The 20,991-nt window shown below is 43.4% G+C and overlaps 1 protein-coding gene across 1 annotated transcript in view; it reads left to right on the top strand.

The window, feature by feature from the left end:
- The first annotated feature begins 7,998 nt into the window (after positions 1-7,998).
- The window catches only part of ptch1 (patched 1), a 46,699-nt gene continuing 33,706 nt past the window's right edge, over positions 7,999-20,991 (top strand). Inside the window, exons 1-2 of the mRNA XM_053869865.1 lie at positions 7,999-8,560; positions 10,238-10,430. Coding sequence (XP_053725840.1) covers positions 8,390-8,560; positions 10,238-10,430 — 364 coding nt within the window. The 5' untranslated portion in view covers positions 7,999-8,389. The remainder of the gene's footprint in view (positions 8,561-10,237; positions 10,431-20,991) is intronic.

Raw genomic sequence — 20,991 nt, 5'->3', positions numbered from 1 at the left:
AAAAAAAAAAAATGTTGAAGGCAATCCGGAATGTCAGAAGAGTGAGTTTATTGCTTTATTTTTGTGACACGATTGTTGAATACGTCCACAGACATGGTTCATGAGCCCTGAACCAACCTTTTAGGGTTAGTACTTTTCAGGTTTCTGTGTTTGAACATGTCAGCCAGTCCAAAGTTACATTCTGGAACCGGCACTGAGTGATGCCTGTGTGAAAGGCATCATTGTCTTGCTCCCTCATCCACGCTTTGGATCATTTGTCTTGAATTGTTGGCACCTTGGTGTTTTTTGAGGCATTGCAGTTTCGTTGCGTGCGTCCAAAACGCATTGCTGTCTCCTGTCTTGATTCGGAATGTAGAACGTAATACTGTATATCGACGGTCACGGTACGGTGTATGGAACAACACTTTAACAGCCCATTCACTTTCACATTTTAAGCAGTGTAGAAAAACCACAGACACTCATGTCTGTGTCTGACATGGCTGCCATTTGTCAGGCATTTGCTTCACAAATATGTGCACTTTGTTCCAATTTCTTCTTTTTCTTCATCTTTTACACCTGGCTTCCTTAACATTGCTACCAATGGACGATGGTGTTATCCTCACAGCTGTGTTGCAGCGGGTGGAGTGTCTCTCATCGTGTCTCCCATGGCAGGTCCCCATTTAAATTTCCCCACTGTGGGACAAATAACAAGGAAGGGAAGCGTCACAGTATGAGTGAGACGTGCCTTGGACATGAGGACATGAAGCGGACAGGTGAGACTAGGGAGGATGGTCATGTCTGTGCAATGTAATGCTTACTTGTGCAAGGAACCACTTTGCATCATTCGTTGAAACCTCCATCTTCTCTGCTGTCTATTTTCGGTGCCCTGGCTTTTATTCACCGCCTCCTTCTGGAGTCTGGAGCCACAGCGGTGATATTGTATTATACAGCTTATTTGTTGAGGCGCCGTGTATACATTCTGAGCAGCGGACGTTTCCTGTTAATGTTGGAGTCTGAGCTCACTTCCAAAAATTATAGTTTCTCCAGCCAGTTCTGCTGAACAGGCCACTGCCTTGTGTAAATATCAGCCGGATCCAACATTGTCTTCCTCAGATTTGAAACTGGAAAGTCCGCTGATGAAACCCTGAGGAGCGACCTTGAGTATCTAAATGTCCTGAAATCACAGGGCAATGAATCTTTATTTTATTTTTGGCGTCACGCTCATCACAACCCGCCTTAAGACCACGACTGTTTCTGCACATTTTGTTCTTTTGCAGAGACCACCCGTGACTTGCCAATAAACATCAACCTTTACTTTAATTTTCTCATTCTGAAGCTCGAACGTGATTGCTAAAACCAGCAGGAGGCAGTACTATTGCTTTTCAACCAAAATCATTTGTCAATTTAGTAGGTGACTGTGAAGCAAATATTTTCCTTTTTAAATAAAAAATGCGGTTCCTCAAGTTTTTACTATCAGCTGTTTTGAAAGAAAAGGCTGAGAATATAAACATTTTCAGTGTCATATTGTTGAAAAATAAACAATGTGTTGAATTAATTGTCTTGTTTTTTAGTTGAGGACAAACTTGCTAAACATAATTTTAATCCATCCATTCTCTTCACTTATTTAAGTTTGGATCATGGGGCACCAGGGGAGATAATGACCCCCAGACTTGAGGCACACCAAGGGATTTCCAGGTCAACCAAGACATGTCATCCCTTCAGTGCCCTGTTGTCTCCTCCCAGTTGAACGTGCTCAGAACACAGAAGACACTGACTAGATGCCCAAGCTAACCGAGCAGGCAGAGAAACAGTTAGTTCTACTATGAGTCTCCCACTGATGTCAGAGCTTCTTAAAATGTAGCACCCACACCATGCAGTGAAAATTTAATTTCTTGTATTCCGACGTACAGTAGGTTGTGAGTTTGAAATAATTTCATTTACAGTGTCTGTTTTCCCTGCTCGAGAGAATTTTGGATTCGTTCCGAGCAGGTCCGGGTGTGCGCACAAAGCCAGTGGAAATTAGTAAAGGTAAACAAAGGCCAGGCAGTGCTGCGAGCTGTCAAACAACTTGCTGTTTGATTGAATACAACCTCGACCTGAACATAAACATCCCAGCAGGCACTCGCATTTCACTGCTTCGCAGGCTTCCATGCCGGAGAAGGAGCCAGCAACTGGGTCAAGATGGAGGAAGTGGGGATGGACATTGCATTTGTTGGTTATCTGAGGACAAATGTATTTTGGGGAAGAAATCAGCACAAAGCTTTAAAGACTGATGGACACCTCAGACCTCAACAAAGTTTTCCAAACATCGTTTTCCCTTGTGTTTCTGTCTTTCACTTAAGGTGCCTTTTGCTCCTCATATTGCAACGTTGATTCTCTCTTCTTCTTCTCTTTATATTCAATATTATACTATTATTCTATGATTTCTATTACTATGATTTCTGATGTTGCTTTTTTTATTGCAGTAATCTGTTTGTTCAGATTTGGCCTGTAATAATATAAACATACAAATCCTTTGTACACCACTTTCAGTGACCCTAAAAAAAAGAAGCTTAATGTGAAAAAGGTTTTTTTCATGTCAAGATGTTTAAATACAAAGATTTAAGAGGAGGATTGACACACATTTTCTGTCTCATCCTCATCCATTTCCAGAGGCAAGAGGTCCAGATATTGTGTCACAGAAAAACACCTTTAGATAAATTAGGAACTGCCATTTCACTCCTCGCCCTTCACATGAACTCCCTCAAGAACGCCTTGTTTCACCCCAACAGACCTGGAATATCTTAATGGCTTGTTTAGTCTGGGGATCACTGCAGCTCTGATGCCACTTATCGAGCACACCCATAGACATTCTGCCTCCTGAGAACGTGGACCTGTTGTTTACTGGGTCCAGTGACATGTTGTGAAAGAGAATGAGTGTCCCGCGGCAACTGCTGACCTACAAGTGGCTGCCACCTCTCCTGATTCTTGTCCATCACATTTGTATCCCTTCCAACTGGTATGAAATCATTTTTCAAAGCCAACCTCATTTCAGAACCATGGACAGCATTTCAAGTTTGCTCTGAACAACACTGATGTTTGTATTTCACCTACTCATTTTTATGGTGGCAATACATTATATGGACTGAAATATACAATAAATATGTTATAAAATTGGCTTATTTCTGTTGGAAGGAGAAAGAGGTAGACAGACACAGTCTTGCTCAACATGCACAGTGCACAGCTTTATTAAAAAAGCAAAATTGAATTCAGTCCTGGCATTTTATTATTAAATCATTTTAATTAAAGTCAAATGTTTCTGCTGCACAAAACACCTTAATTAACTTGCTAGAGTGTCATTAACACTTGCAAACTAACCAGATCTAATTTTAAAATATGATTTTAAAGGTGACCCTTTGTATGTATCCACTCATCATCGACCATCACAGTAGCTTTGAATTGGAATACAATTTTTCATATTTGTATTACGCTTCGTTAATCTTTACAAAATAGCCATGTCGCTTAAAAAAGAAAAAAGTGATGTTTTAACTAGCACTTAATATAAAAGCTACCAATCACTAAATCATTCGGAGCATATTAAAGTGACATGTTTGTTGAAAACAGAGTCACGTGTCATCTCGAACGCTTGTTGTTGCACTTCAATATGTGTGATTGAAACCACACCAAGTCACACGAACTCTTGAGAGATGCTGATTTGAGGGTTGAGTTTCTGTCCAGATGGGCGCTCCCTCCCTCATTCTTTTGTGGACAACAAGAAGTTGACATGAATCACAGTTTTATACATTCTGAATGGTGTTGAAGTAGTTGTATGGCATGTCTGAGAATCTGTCTGTTTAATGTTTGCTGCCTAGAGAAAACATTTAACAGACATGTTTTCCAACCTGCCAGTCATCTTGAAAAACAAAACAACACTGAGCCTTCTTAATGGGTTCTTGGGAAATCAAGTCCACACCTCTGCCAAAAACCCTTGTTTGTCCTTGTCACTCAAAAAAATGGAATTAAAAAATCTATGTGCGGGCTTTTATTTTCTTGAAAATAAAATTGACATCGTACTGTCTTTATATTAAACACACTAAGATAGCACTTGGTGCTAAAATGCTTAATAATCCACAAATTGATCACAAAATAAAAAACAAAAATACTTAAAAAAAACAATGAAACACTAACTCATGTCAACTCCACCCTGATAGCTAGCATTAGCTCGTCGAAACACATAATGGAACCACACATAGAAATAAAAAACTTTTATATATCAAAGACACAGTGGAAAGAACTTTGAATTTGTCAGTATCACGATAATAATAAATTCTTCTTTTATGTCTTAAGGGCAATGAGTCATCCGCCGTGGTCGAAAAGACACTTGTTTAATGAAGTCATCGAGGGAATGATGCCCAATTCCTGTGAGTGAATACTTCATCTCCTCCTCTCATTAAGAAATCCATGTCATTGAGGAATCGCTCGATTAAAATTGTCAAAGGCAGTAAAAGGGCTCATCAATATCTAGCAATCTAAAAATATGGAATTTAAAAAAAGGTCTGTTGGCCATAGTGACGAGTAACAAAGCAGCAGAGGAAAGTGTTGTCCATCACACAGTCATTGAGATACGCCCCAAACAGAGCCCCACCCACACAATGAAACTGGGGGAAAAACAATTCCAAAATTTGAGCTCTGAACGACAGCAGAGTTAAGTGGTCAACTATTCGTCTCTGGAGTGTGCAATGAAAAAATTCAAACTCTCTCCTTGTCCATGTGTTTGAAAGTTGCAAGGCTGTTTTGTCCCAGTGATGATTGTTAAAGGAATGTTGAGGATGGATGAATGACGGCCATCGATTTATTCAGGGACACACAGACGTTAGTGCCTGGAAAACAAGGCAGCGGCGCAGGATCATTGTACATTAGAGCAGATACTGGAGTGAAGTAGGTGAGGCTTCAACTAAATGTCTCTAACTTTCAGGACTCAAGCACCATTAAATAATGAACCCTTTCAGTACTGTCTTTGGTCCTGTGTTGCCTCCTTTGTTCATGGCTGCAAACCAGGAAACACCTTTAGTTGACATGAGTGAGCCTCACACAATTTGCTCCTGTTCGATAATATACAGTCATATGAGTACTAATAGCATTTTCGTACATGCTAACATGAACACGCCATTTGCCCTTCATCATGAATTTTTCTTGCAATATTTTAACTGAATTTCCATGCATGGCGACTATTGAAGAGGAAGTGCCTTGTGTGTATGTTGCCTGCAATTAAAATGCTTTAACACTGATTTTAGGGAAGCTGTGTAGCAATATCCTTCGACTGGAATTGAACTCCACATTTTTGGAATGATGAAATTAACTTGGAAAATGACAGGAACACGCAGGAAGACTGGCTGCCTTCTGCCAAAAAGATAGCAGTCGCAGCCTCTCAGTTGCTGTGTTTACATGGACCTTATCGGAATAAATTAATGAAATTGCTCCATGTTAACATTTTGGAATGAAAATGACCAATTCAGTTTGCTCTGAATGGAAGTTTGTTCAAATTGAAAGAGGTGATTTTTGACAATCGTTGATCAGATTTTTTTTATCGTCATGTAAACAGGGACCATTAAATCTCTGATATATATTCATTCAGCTAGTGGGATGAAAAAGAGCAAAGATTTATGCAATGTACAACCTATCTCCAGATATGTATGGATGTTTTTGACAAGAAATGAAGGAGGTGTAGGTACTAAATGTAAGGAGATGAGGGAGGCAACCTGAGTTTTATGGATATGGTACAGGAAGATACCAGTCATGACAGTGGAGAATGATCACGATAGGTTCGGGTGATGCTGCAACGTTCTAAATCTGTTGGCCAGCCCAGTGACTTTATGAAACCACAACTGTTCCAGGCAAATCTGCAATCACTTCTAGTTTGTTTTCCCAAATATACTCCCTCCGCTAACAAACGTCCTCAATTTTTCACTCCTGCTGAACTATAAACTCCCCACAGCTCACAAAATTGAAAACTGATTTTTAGAAAAAGCCTTGACTTCAATTCTACAATTAGTCCATCTGATTTATTTGAGCACATGGTCACTTCTTTTTTCAATGCTCGTGTTTGTAGCGGGTGTCTTGGCATCGCCGGAGTGCACATGCCTTTCATTAGTTAACACAGATGCTTGCAATATAATCTTGTGGAGCATTTTACTGGCATTTCTTTACAGACGGTGCACCGCAGTACTGCAGCGGCGTTTCCCAACAATCGCCGCAGGCGCGCTGATGGAGTCCTGCAGCGTTACCGTCATGATAGCAGCATCTACATGTCTGGGACAAATAAGATGGAGTAGTTATGACTCGCACTTGCGCTGGGAGTCCATGTCAGTGAAAAACATGGTTGTCGTGAGAAGCTTTAGAGGGCACTGCAGTGCCCCCCTAAAGGAAAATCTGCACTAGTCCTTTGAGTAGAAGATAGATAGATAGATAGATAGATAGATACTTTATTGATCTCTGAAGAGAAATAATACCAATACCAAATACCAATACAAAATAGGATGAAAATGGAAGGATGGTAGGTTATTCTGTGTTGTTTTTTGGGGGTGCGCTTAGACTTAGACTGTCTCCTGCAATCCTTGCTGAGACTCACTGAAGTTCATGTGTATATGTTGATGACTGACCCATCAAACTGACCTTCACCTTATCCGGTGAGGGTCGTGGAGGCAGCATTCGGAGCAATGAAGCCCAAACTTCCCGATCCGCACAAACCTCCTCCAGCTCATCCTGGGTGATCCCGAGGCGTTCCCAGGCCAGACCGGAGACATCAGCTCTCCAGCGAGTCCTGGGTCTTCCCCGGGGTCTCCTCCCGGTAGGACATGCCCGGAACACCTCCCAGGGAGGCGTCCAGGGGCATCCGGATCAGATGCCCGAGCCACCTCAGCTGGTTCCTCTCGATGTTGAGGAACAGCAGCTCCACCCCGAGCTCCTCCCGGATGACCGAACTCCTCACCCTGTCTCTAAGGTTGCGCCCAGCCACCCTGCGGAGGAAACTCATCTCAGCCGCTTGTATCCGCGATCTCATCCTTTCGGTTAAAGCTTGTGACCATAGGTGAGGGTGGGAACGTAGATCGATCGGTAAATCGAGAGTTTCGTCTTGTGACTCAGCTCCCTCTTCACCACGACGGTCCAATACAGCGACCGCATCACTGCTGCCACTGCATCAAACTGATCTCCTCCAGAAATTGAGACTAGTAAAGGTCACAGAGTACGATGCCTATTTTGCTGTTGCAATACTTAGATTTGAGTTTTTCTTTGTCTTTTAAATGTATCACAGCACGGACTCCAGTCTGCTCCTCTTGGTCAACTGGGACAACTGGGATGGCAGTTGTCGTATTGAATGAGGGTCTTGGAGGTAGCAGGTACAGTATATGGAGAAAAAGACAACCAGTGAGGTTTGTGATGCAGTAAAAGAGGGCATGAAGAGGAGCGGATGACCTGGATAGGTGAAGGTGGAGGAGGAGGATTTGCCTTGGCGTCAAGAAGAAGGAGGGGGATGAGGAGATCCACCTGGGTGTCTCCTACTTTGATGTTTGCAAAGAGCCTGAATGAAAAAACCGCAATCGTTTTCTCCAACCAAACTTACTTAACTTTCTGTTTTAGCTTCAACTTGATTGAAATCTATCAGGCTTTCTGCAAACCTTCTCTCGGGGAAGTGTAAAACGCGCCTCTGACAATCGTCGATGGGTTTATCCCACGCGGATCTCAGTCGGCGGTGCGAGCCGCGGAGGAAGCGAACACCCGTCGCGCGAGGCGGGTTGGTCCCGGGATCGAGCCTGGAGATCCACGCACACACACGAGGTCTCCCCGCCTGGGTGGTCTCTACTTTAGTGAGCTGTTGCTAAGCAGCTAATAATAGTCGTGTTTGCTGAGTAATTTTTGCCCTTCTGGAACCAATCAGATGCGAGGAACTCCTGAAATCTGACAGCCCCAGAGGCGGGATCTCGAGTCTCCTTTTCCCTCCTCCTCCTCCCCTGCTTCCCTCCGCCTCCGCCTCCTCCTCCTCTGCCTCCAAATGGAGAGAGGTCTTTTTCTCCTCTGCTATTGAATCGCAGAAGCTGACCCAGGGGGGGAAGACCACAGAGATCTCAGCACAATGATCCCACCATCGAGCTTTCTCACCGCACCACTCGGGAATAGCCTCCTCGCCTTCTGAGAGAGACTCCTCACTTCTCGGCTACTTTTCTCTGCGGGACTCGGTGTGTGAGGTGGAAGCGGCGGAGACCTCCGGATCACGAAATGTGGGGATGGAAGGCGCAGACTTTGACTCGCCGTCTCCGACCGGAGTATGAAGTCCTACTTGACGGATGTGAGCTCTCCGAGAGTGAAACTTGGGATATCGCTACGCTGTTTTGGGGAAATACTATAAAGTGGGCAACCTCGCAGTCCCCGCAACATGGCCTCGGCTGCTAATGCGCCCTCCGAGCAGGAAAACAGAGACCCCGACCGGCCGAGGATAACGCGGAGGAGCAGGGGGGACTTTGCCCGCAACGCACCGCTGGATTTGGAGTATTTGCAGCGGCCGAGTTACTGCGATGCGGGCTTCGCTTTGGAGCAGATCAACGAGGTGCTTCCACTTCTCATCCTTCTGTCTGCTTGTTTGTCCAACTTTCATTGTGGGGAAAGTGCGGAGGAGCTGTTGTCATTTGGGCTCCCCGAGAACACCACGCTACACGCCGATACCGTCTCCCCGTGTCACTAAGAAGTCAAAACACGCTGCTTCTACTCACACGGCACATGGTGATTTCAAAATAAAAGCCGCAGACACATTGTGGGAACCACCGCGTCCAATTTGACTTCACTTTTCAAATCCATGTGTCTGCCCTCTTCCGTTCATAAATATTGCTCCCCGCGCAGGTTGGAACACACGGGGCGTGTGTGTGTGTGTGTGTGTGTGTTTGGGGCTCTCGCACCACATGTGCTCACTGGGGATGTTTAAAATCAGCGCTATGTGTGTGGTGTAAAAATATCAGTTCGAAAAGATTTGAAGAAGTCGAGTGGATTGGGACGATGTCATCGTTCAGTGACACGCCACTTTAATGTGGTACATGGTATATATGGAAGAATCAGTTACAGCGCAGCTCTTTAGGGACAGACTAAACACTGAACCTGTGACACACTACAACTTTACACTGATGCTCAAGTGTCATTATCCTGTTATTATATAGTAACTATTAGGTAATTGACCACTAAAAATATTAATGAATGACTGTCTGTAGAAACATGTCAACACTGCACAATGTGATGTGACAGTATTTCACCTCCACTTTCTTATTAAAGCGTATGTATAACCGTGAAGGTGGAGAGCTGCTCCCTATAGCCATAGACACAACATCAAGTGGAGCTCCAGATTGCAGAGGACATTGGTTCAACGTTAGATTTTGGTTAGATGGATTGTTTTTGGTCAAGGTTCAAAAATCTGGATTGAGTCAACATTGAATTACATTGATTAATGGTCAGAATTGGTTGAAATGTTATCGTTGCTTCAATGATGAAAGGCACTTTCGATGTTGAAAATGCTTTTTCCTGATGTTATTTCAATGCTGATTCAATGACTTATTGTTATCTGGAGCTGTTCTTAATAAATGGGGCTGTAGAGGATGTAATGTTTTAAAGCATTAAGTTCTTTCAAACATGCTCAATTCTCAGAGCGCTTTTCAATCATCAGCATGTTGTAGAGCTGCTTCCTACTGACCGACATCCAAAGTATTCTTTAATAGCGAGTAAACCAGTAACTAGAAACGCTGTTAATTAAAAAAAAAAAAAAAATGAAGAACCATGCTTTTAAACAGCAGACCACTCGCAGTGGATTGAAACACCTATTTTCAGGGAGACACCTTCAGAGAACCAAACTGGAAGCAAGCATTCTAAAAATATAGGCGGTAATAATATAATTATATTCAATCATTTAAGTGTAGAAAGATTTGTTATTCTGCTATACATTGACATGCTTGATAAACAAAAGTGTATTCAAGTTAAACTGCTTTATCATCACAAGCGCTGTCTTTTGCCCCATTACATTTGTGAAGTGTTTTAAACAAGTACATCACTTTATACTCAGTGTACAGATTTAAATGTTGAAGTATCATTCTTTGCCTTACAAGTCTGTTATTACATGAAGATAATTTGAACTAAATGAGCATTACAGGCATAAATGTTTGTCCCATGTCATATTCAATTTCCTGCCACTCACCTTTTCTGCTCTAAAACAATGAAAACCAATGTTTCTCTCTGGTGTTTTTAGGGGAAGGCAACTGGGAGAAAAGCACCTCTATGGCTGAGAGCAAAGTTCCAGAGACTTTTGTTCAGGCTTGGTTGCTACATTCAAAAGAACTGCGGAAAGTTTTTGGTGGTGGGCCTCATGATTTTTGGAGCCTTCGCTCTGGGCTTACGGGCAGCTAATTTGGAGACGGATGTGGAGAAACTCTGGGTGGAAGGTAAGCTACTCATATCGTTATTTGATGCTTGATATGGTCGTCACACTTTCCGAAAAGTTGATGCCATTGAACTGAGTTTCAAAAATGTTTATTGCTTGTGCTCTTGTAGCATTCATAGCTTGTAATGCAGCTTAAATGTCTTTAGGAATAAAGTTATAATTAGCTGATTTGGGGGATAGAGGAGGTTTTTTTTTTTTTTTGCGAAGCCGCCATTTTGTGAGAGTGTTTGAGTGTGTGTGAGTGTGTGTCTGCCTGCCCCCAGCAGTTGAATTCTCCAAGGCTGTGTGTGGTCTGGTTTTGGAGAGCTCTCAACTTTCCAGCAAGATTTGTCTCTGGCTGCTTGAAAAAAAGTGGCGTGAAGACAGGAATGGGTGTTTGTGGAACAGACGGATCACTCTGTCGTCGTTGCCTTCTCTTCTTGAAAAAAAACCCCCAAACAAACGTAAGAAAGTGTAGAGTAAGGAAAAGGGGAGATCTGTCTATGGGTGGTGCCGTGGCGGGTTCGGGGCTGTGCTTTTTTTCCCCTTCCCTTTGATCCACATTCCAGCACTCAGAGCTAGAGTCGGCTGGTGGAGTCATGAATGGAGGAGCAGACTTTTTTCTCAGAAATTGGATAAGCATTTTTTGGCCATGTGACTATACATTTACAAATAGAATTCATCACCGGTGACCCCTCTGTTTTCTTAATCAGTTGTGGACAGACGAGCGCTCTCCACCTCCCGGGTCAGCTTGTGTGTCCTTGCGTGCTGCAGCAGGGGTCCGACAGACAACACGGTCTTGTATTTTGTTACGCAGACGCAGTTGGCTGGCTTTTAAGCAGCTGGGAGTCCCCTGTAGGAAGAGCCCACTGTTTTTACAGGCAGGATAGTTTGTCTCGTATAAAACTCACGACAAGATGGACTGACAGAGGCTCAAAGTTTCAAAATGATTATTGAGAATGACATTTTCCAGATGTTTTCATGCCTGTTCCAATGTCACGTCTCCACTTTTCCAACTGTTTTAGACAAAATAAGAGCCAAGTGGATCAATTATGACACAAAAAGTGCAGCTGTCTGCTTTTAAAAAAAATGATGTGTGAAACAACGACTGCACTTTTGCTGTCATCTGCTCATGCATGTGATGCACCAGCACTAGGATGACCATCAGTGCTCTGACCTGACAGCTGAGAAAGATGAGTTGTTGACTCAGTCCTAAGATCAGACTTTTAAGATACATATGACTATGGGAGAGAGACTTCTCTAAGTCCAGCTGATGGCTTGCTTTAGCCTGGATGAAGCTGTTTCTGCTGCGCCTCAGGCGTCAACACTGAAGCATCAACTATTATAATAGGTCTTTTTTTATTTATTTAATGCGTTGGATGTCTGTACGTTTCTGTGTTATGGGCAACGATAATGTTCTTCAGCCTAGACTGTGTGCGAAAGAAGACATATTTATTAGCAATGAAGGCATATTTGGCACCAAGAGAAGTATATTCATGGAAACCCAACATGACATTTTTGATTGAAACATATCAGCGTGAAATGCTTGACACCCATGTTTATTGAAAAGCTCACTTGTAGGTGAGCATGAGATGGGGATCCAGTAAAGCTGGTCCACTGACCTCTGTTAGATGTCTACAGCTTGAACTCCCAGCGGCTGACACAGCGACCAGTTCATGCTCGCACAGACGCCGACAGAGAGAGCAGGCTGTGGTGGTTTCCTAGGTCCTGTACATGAGGGGTTCCAGATGTTGGTAGGGAGAGATCTGTTTGTTTAGATTAGACTGCACAGCTGAGGGATAGATTAGTTCTGCCTGGACTATGGAACGCAGTGCTGGGCCGTGCTGGGGGACCGGCCCATCGTTGGAGAGGAAGAAGAAGAGAGAGGAGGAGAGGACAAGAGCGGCTGTTTATGTTTCATTTGGAACTGCCCTCCGCAGGCGACCCGCGAACGACCCCGCCTGAAAAGCTGTGTGGCCCGCGGACGCACACACTCTCCCATCATCTCAGCTGTCTCGATTCCACCATCGGGCCGGGTCATATGCGTGCACCGGCCATCTAATGTGTCTGTTGTCACATTCTTCCCGATGGCGCTGAGGTGATCGGCCGTCGAGGACTGACTGCTGTGTTTATTCTACGCTCACTCACGTGCTGCAGCGTTTGCCAGGAGAGTCTCTTCTCACACAGCACTGTATATAAACACTCCGACACAGGAAGTTCTGTTTATTAGACAAACTGACAGAGACAAATTGGGAGTGAGACTTGCGTCGGCACAAAGAGGCGTTTGTGTCAAACCTTCGCTGACTGATGGGCTCTTGTTATTTAAAAAAAAAAAAAAAACCCTGTTAAGAGAGATGACAGCAAACGAATTCTTTTTCCTTCAAGCCGTAATCCTGATTGTTCAGGTTTCATTAAGAAATGTGCTCTCTTTTTTAAATAGCATGGTCTTGTTCTCCTGGACGCAATAGCAAGTCACGCCAGACCCACACAAGCTTACAATGTTGCCTTTAACTGCCTATTAAGTACAAGCCTGTAATTTTGACTCATCGACAATCAACTGCCAAGGTGACTGATCAGAAACATGACAGGACTATCTGTGGCTTCCTGAGCTGGTTTTATGACACTGACTGTCAAAAATGTCTCCTCTAGGATGAACACTCGATGAATAAACCATGTTGTGATGGTGTTGACAGTAGAATAGTCCTTCAAAAATATGTACACGAACAGTGTGCTCTTTGCTTGTATTTCTGTCTAAACTGATCATAGTGGTGAGAACGTCTTATCAGGCTGTTGACATCTCTTAGTTTTAGTCCTGTACTGAATCTTTTTAATGTGAACGCACCATAATACCTAATCCTGAAGTCCGTCTTGTTGCAGAACACCGTAATCTGCTCGCTGAATTGCAAGAGCAGCAGGTTTCTTTGCAATCGTTTCCAAAAGTCATCAATGTTAAGGTTTTGCATGTTTGTTTAGAGACCAATGCAGAGTGAAAATAGCCAGTAACTCACAATCAAGGTTTGAAACATCTTTCATTTAATGGGCAACAGAGACGCACCAGCAACTGAAGTAAGATGAGAGCTCCATTGTCATAGAATGGTGAGCTTTATTGGAACCATTAGCATCACCGTTCGTTGACAGTGGTGTTTGCTAATCTAAGCCCATTGCCAACGCGTGCGTTGTCTTCGCCCCCATTTGTCGGTTTCTTCTGCTCTGGGTTTTGCATTTAGATGATCGCACTATGGGTCAGTCTAATCCAGCAGCCCTGGATGTGGAACAGAGGGGCAGGACTGGTAGAGAGTTCCTCCCGACTGTGGATGGAAAGTGGAGCCATCCTCTGGCATTCTGGGTTCATGCAAACACAGGCTAAATTGTAAAGAAAATAGCAGCAGCACCTGCCTCTAATTAAAACAGTATCACATAAACACTGGCCTTCCTGTCGGACGGGCCTTCACTTTCTCGCTCCGGTGCTGTTTGGAGAGAGCTGGGTTGTGGTTATGGGGCTCTGTTGATGGGGGTGAGAGGGTCCAGCGAGGAGAAGTTTAAGAGGGGCCTTTTGAAGTCTGCGCTCTGGAGAATGGTTGAAGTGGAGAGGAAGATGAGCTGAATTTGTTGGGTAATCTGGGCTGAGTTGTGGTTAGCCTGTAGCTTTAGCGGACAGATCGTGGATGATTGTAGTCAGATGATTTCGTGAGTAATGGTTTTGAGCAACGAAGGCCGAGTTACAACTAAAGAGCTGAGGTTCGGACGTAGCCTGGAGGGAGTCTTCTAGGGCTTTCTTGGGGGGCATAGTGTAAAGGCCAGGGGCCAAAGGGAGAGACCCTTGGGTCCCTGAGGTCATCTTGCGGAGGCCCCGCTATTTAAAAGCTCACCTGATACTCACCCTGTGGCAGGGGTGCAGAGTGAGGAGTCGCAGCAGAGGGTGGTGGAAGGCAGTGGTGCAAGATGGTTGCAGCTGTCATGCACCATTGCTAATGTCCAGAACGTTCATCTGCCGGCCAGAATGAGGAGGGCATTAACATTCATCATTTCTTACATTTTTGACATGTGTCCTCCAGCAGAGGGCAGTGGTTTTGATTTGACAATTGGTCCTGAATTCTGTGTAATACACCTTTAAAGTGGTACACACAGAGACTGACATGCATCTTAATTCTACATGAGGTTGTGCAGTAATGTGACTAGCCCTTGAATACTAATGCATGTTAAATTGGACTTATAGTGAAGGAAAGGCCTGTATTTTGTGCTGGCAAATGTTGGAGGATAGTTTTACCAGTCTATTTTTAAAAAGTGGTATCACCCCTGTCCAAATAAATCTATATTACACTGAGATGGTGGTCACCATGAGTGGGATCTTACTTCAAAACCCCTCCTCTACTTTCAGGACAACCATAATTCTCCAGGAGGTATAGCCAGCTGAAAATTTTGAGTTAAAAATTAGAAAAATTGAATAGTTCTTGCAAGGATTTTGATGTACACAAAGCCAGGCTGTTCTTGTTTTACATGCTAATAGAAGTCTGATTTACTCTTACATCTTTAGTTTCAAAGCAAGCAAACAGATTGAGGTCTGCATTTATCCTACATGAAGATGCATGGCACATAAAGTGCTCTCATATGTTTTTGATTTTTCTTGCTGAATGTTTATTGGCATTCTAATGTCAAAATGTTATGCCACACCACTTTAGAATGTTCCAGTCCATGTATGTATCTTGCAGGTTGAAGATCAGACAATGCAGTTGGTGAGACTGTAACTCTGTTTAAACGCTCCCCCCTCTCCCCGATGTCTGTTTTGTATCTGGTATGATTACAAGTCAAGTCAGTGGTTGTTTTGTTGTTCTGCTGGTAATGGCATTAGAGCAGGGAGTGGAGTGATGTTATGTGCAACAAAAGAAGCAGTGGCATCCTGAAGATGTAGAGGGTGGAAATGAAGGAGCGTCCCCAGAGAGGGCTGCGGTTGGCCTGACTCGATTATCAGGTGTTTGATGTGTCGCACATGATGCACCCCCCAAAAATAAAGGACAAGTATGCGAAGGCATGGTCTCATGCATCACCCGTAGTTTCCTTTTCAGTTGCACACGCCATCGTGCAATTCTATCTCTAAAGTGAACTCAATTAAATGTGTGTTTATCTGTCCACTACAAACAGGATTAAACCACAGCAGAAGAAATAACATTCCAGCGTGTTGTGTTAAGCTTTATGAGTTGATGAAAAGTACAGGCAAGCTGGTGAGGGATTTAGCGTGGGGAAACATTGCGCCTCTGGTACTGTACGTGGACTTTTCTCAACCTGGCTCTTCCCCTGCAGAAAGCATGCTAGTGTGCATATTAGCTCTCAGAGTGTAATAACTTTCAGAATGTTCCATAACTGTGCTGTGTGCGTGCGTAGCGCTCAAGGTGAACGCACTCCCATTCACAAATGACATCCTGAGATGCCTCCAAGCTCTCTGTTTACATTTGCATTCTTTCAGGCGCTCTTATTCAAAAACCAGAGCCCCGTGAATGACCGACCACTAGAGACTGGAGAAAACCACCCTCCCCCTCTACGTCCTCTTGCTCTCTCTTGTATACCTCTCTCTCTTGTATACCTCTATTTTCCTCTCCGCCAGAAAGGTCTCTCTCTTTACCCGGCCTCCCCCCACCTCTCCTCCGTCCCTGGCTGGAGAGAGTGGCCTCAGAATGCCAGATGTATTACAGAGTGAGCCACGGCAATGTAAACACTCAGCCCTGCCATGAGAGCAGGGTGGTCTGGCCTCCCTCCTTTCCTTCACTCCCCCTCTTGCTCTCTCCCTCTTCCCCTTTCCTCTCTTCCCTCCCTCACAGCGCTGACTGCCAGAGGGGTGGAGAAAGTACAAAACAGCAAAGGGAAAAGTGTGTGTGTATGTTTGGGGGACGACGGAGTGAAGGAAGAAGTTGGAGTATAGTGGTGGCAGTGTGTTTGTGCCTACGGTACATCAGGGTGAGGACTGATGCGTTTCGGAGCCAGAGGGTTTTTTCGGCAAACTATAAACTCTGTATGTGGTTGGAATTTTTCAGCCCCTGTGGCGCACATGGCTTGCGTAGCAATATAGTTTTGCAATTCCTACGGATGAACGTCATCTATTCTCGCAGGAACTGCAATTAGACCGGTGCCACACAAAGATGCCGAAGAGGAGGGTGGAAGTTTGGCTCATTCTACAGAACTAGAATGTTATTTTAAAGTCGAATCAGGAAAAGTTGCAAGAGACACATATTACATTGTACAATAAAGTAACTTCACACTGCATAGGAAACCCTTGCTTGCTGTGACATGCTTATATAATCTAATGAAGTGGATGCCACTGCAGGGAATAGAAAGCCAAAGTCCAATGCACCCCATCTCACAAACACATACATTTTTCAGTGATTAAGGGTCCAACATTTTCAAATTTACCAAATCTCTTTTTCTCATAAAACAAATGTATATTTTTTTTAATGATTATTAACCACGGCAGCATCAATTCCTAACATTCCTATTGGCTTAAAAGCTTGCATTTGCATACACTGAGGTAGACGCTTCATAGTCACGAGCCATCTGGAAATACGTTGGCTGGTGAGATATCGGATCTAAACTCAAGAGCTGCTAATGGTTATCGTCGCTACATCGGACCTGTCAACTTTGAGAAGGATACATGGAGGACCGCCAAACTTTTCAGTAACAGAAGTCGTCTTCTTTACATCCATTAAAAAAATGGCTGTTCCTCCACTTTTGAAAAGAGAACAACTGTAAACCAATGTGTTGCCAAAGCGGCCGTGGAAGTGAGCATATTTGCACCGTACACTGCAACATGCATATGTGTCATAAACACACATCAAAGTTTACCTAACAGCTCATAATGCATTGCATTTTTTCCCACTCTATGTGGTCACCCTTTCGAACCCTTTTACCCTCTAGGTTGCTTTACAAGTGAAGGATAACATAGTTGATATACGCATTTTCAACTGCGGCGCTAGAGAAGTGATTGCAATATATGGACTCAATGCCAGTGGACCTTTATAGCATAGAGGAATCATTTATAGCCCTAGTGCTGAAAACAGTCGAGTATGACGACAAAAAGCTTTTATGACAACCTTTCTAGTGTGTTGGAATGACACTACCCCAGTGGTGCAAAAGCATCCTTATGGAGTTTATCAATGGGATTGAGTAGTAATGCACTTGTTCCATGAAAGGATCGTTGCTCTCCATGTGCTGTTCATGGTATTGTATTCAAATATAGCTTGACATATGGTTAGATTGTCATTTATGTAACTCTTGTTACGCTATGTGGTTGCCTTGCATTCACACTAAGGAATGCATGATTTTGGGATACCTGGAATCACGGGGGAATCTTTCCAGGAAATGACAGTGAGATGGCTGCTTGAGATTGGCTCTTCAGGCTCATGTCATGGTCTGTTAAGGCTGGGCTGCCGGCCAATCACAGACCGTGAAAGGCAGCGGGGGGGTGGGAGGCCTCACCTGGCTTAGATTTGACAGGCACCGATGTGAAGCTCTGCGAGCATGGAGACTGAGAACAAGCTCCTAAGTGCCAGATTGTTTAGAACCGTATGTTCAGTTTGAATCCAAAACACCACTGTTTTCAATGTTTCTTCACTAGAGCATACAGCTCCTGTTTGCAACCATTATTACATTTCAGTGGACAACTGCATGGGAGAACAATATACTATTGAACAGCCTTACTGCTTTGAAAGTTCGACTTGCAAGTCTTTCAGACCAACAGTGAAACTCTTGTGTTTCTCCTCTTGACACTTTATAAATTGTCACTTCAGCTTTCATGGGGTGTTAATGTGTGGTAACTCTCTGTAGTAGTATGGCTGTTTATGCTACTTATAAGGTGAACAAGTCAGCTACAATATAATGGCAGCCTATTTTGCGTGGGTCCTGGTACCGTAAAGAAGCTTTATTGAAATTGAAATAATGCTCACAAGTGCATCTTTGAGAGCAGATGACAAGTCGATGTCCTCTGGCTGCCAACCATTTCTAAAATCTAGGCAACTTCATCAGTTGAATCGGTTTGGTACACTTGAGATGCTTTTTATTCCTGTAGTCTTTGTAGGTATTACAATATAGATGATCATTTTTTTTGTGTTCCGTATTTACTTTGCTTTTCAGCAAATATATTTGTATCTGTTTTCAGGATTTCCTGCAGAGCTTTATATGTTTATGTTAAATCTAAATATTAACACATCTGTGGCGTCTCTTTTGTTACAGTGAGAAACGATGTTGATAACAACATTGGCAGGCTGTCTATTACTCACTCACTCCAATAAAACTGATGGAACGCAACAACATTCCACACATTCTTGTATTTTGCTATTGCGCTAAAACTTCTTTGTGAATCTGTATTAAGTTCTGAGACTGACCACCTATGTCAGTAGGCACTTCCCTGAGGAAACATTTTTTTGGCGGAAAACAACTTGATTGTTGATGTTTTTAAAGCTGTTGTAGACCACATAAAATGACTTGGTGGGATGCATTTGGCCTCTGGGACTTGAGTCTGATATATGTGACCGAAGGATTTTAACTAGACTTTCATGTGTCCTTTACACCCCAACTTTATGCCATGTGTTCGAAGTCCATCATACTTTTGTCCATCTGATAAATCAAATAAATTGACAAAGTTCATACAGTCAAGGAGACTGATCTTTTTAATATTTCCTTCATCACATTATCGCACTTCCACTGCTCCATGAAACCAATGGTGCTGAATAGCTTTTTTTTCCACGGGTGGCTGAGGTGCATGGTTGGGAGGGAAGGGTTAGACCTGAATGAAGGCAGCAACGTGGAAGAATCTGCCCATTGAGGAGTGTGTGAATGTACACCTCGGGCTCAGGGGAAGCTGCATTGGGAGCCAGCCGACTGCTAAATACACCCATTTCAGAGGCTGCAGGGGACAGACAGGTGATTAGCATAATCAGGGGCGAGGGTATCCATACATATGCTAATGATGAGCCAAGGAGGGGCGAGTTGGGTGCTATGGGTGGGTGTTAGGAGACGAGGGTGGGGGCAGGGTTTGGCAGCTGGGGTGTCACATTTGTGTCAGGGGTCATGGTGCTCACGGGTGTGCGGCCACGTAAGGGAGATATTCCACAGCTGTCCGACACAGCACTTCCCCTGGTTTCTCCCACTCTGACTTGGTGTTGCAGCCCTTTCCTAGCACCAGAGATTGGGGGACCTATGGGTTAGTCTGGGTCACATCAGGTCTCTGCTTAGTAATGGCTTTATCAAATATAAGTAAAAAGCTGTATTTTGCACATTAATCTTTAAAAAAAAAACTTGTCTTTTGCCTGGCTGGCAGTTAGTTCCAAAAGTTGCTCACGTGGCTGGTTGGCTTTCTGTCCTAAAAATGAGGAGTTATGCGAAAAACTTCAGTCTTTTTTTGTCTGCATTTCCCATCAGCCACAGCAAGTCTCCTCCACCTTTCACCTAGAACAAGTCACGCCTCTCCTCAAGTCACCATTCACCATGTCCTTGAGCTACAATGGTTGTCTTTCTCTTGCTCCTTTTCCTGTCGTGAGTCATCTCCATCTACTCTCATTTGATTTTAAACTTGTCTTTTTTTCTATTAGTCTTAATCATTGTAAGAAGGTGATGCCATCACAAGCTTTTAGGGACCTTTTCGGAACCTTATTCAGAATCAGAATCAGAATTTAATTTATTGCCATGGTGAGTGGGGACCCCACAAACTAGGAAAGTGTTTTGGAAAAAATAAAATAAAATAAAATAAAATAAAATAAAATAAAATAAAATAAAATAAAATAAAATAAAATAAAATAAAATAAAATAAAATCTGGTCTGGATCGACTGTAGCCTCCTGCCTTATTGCTATGTAAAATACTTTCTCTGAGTACTGCCCGTTTCGTTTGCCTCTTGTTATTTATTTTTATTTCTATTACGCGTTGTGGTTTGCAGTATTTGTCGTTTTGGAGATGTGCTTTGTCAGGTATAGGGATAAACAAGAACTGATTTAAGTTAAGGCCATGCTGGAGTGCTGGGGATTTCATTCAGATTTAGCAATAAAGAATTATTCATAATGTTAATTGATCTGTAGAAGCTTTAAGTCAATTCTTTGTATGGCGATTTATACCGTAATGAACTAAGGTTGAATGGAGGAAAGTCAGTGGAACAACAGATGGCATACATTTAGCTGAAGAACAACAGGTGGGGTCTGATGTTCTGGGGCAAGCATCTAAGGTGATCGGAGGAAGCAGCTGAGAACGTTAAAGGCTGTTCACAGAAGAGCAAAGAGTTGCCGAGATGTAGCTTTGTAATAAAGATTCAAGATGATCAATGACTGCTGTGGTTCAAGATGACGCTCAAGTGCAAGTAGAATCTTGAAAGTAGCAGAGCATAGCATGTTATTTAATGAGACGTCTGAAGTAGCAACCATGGTTGAGTCATGGAATATGGCAACTCAAGGTGTGGGAGGTCGCTGTAGACGTGGTGGCAAAAAGATGACCTGATTTTGGGGGCTTCCTCATAACCACAGGGGGTCCCCACTGGGAGGAAGGCTAATCCAGCTAATCCTTTCTCTCGCACACACTATGCACGAAAATGTGCGTATCACCCCATTGTTT

The sequence above is a fragment of the Synchiropus splendidus genome, chromosome 7 (assembly GCF_027744825.2).
Source record: "Synchiropus splendidus isolate RoL2022-P1 chromosome 7, RoL_Sspl_1.0, whole genome shotgun sequence".
NCBI classification, from domain to species: domain Eukaryota; kingdom Metazoa; phylum Chordata; class Actinopteri; order Syngnathiformes; family Callionymidae; genus Synchiropus; species Synchiropus splendidus.
This window is presented reverse-complemented; position numbering and strand designations above follow the sequence as displayed.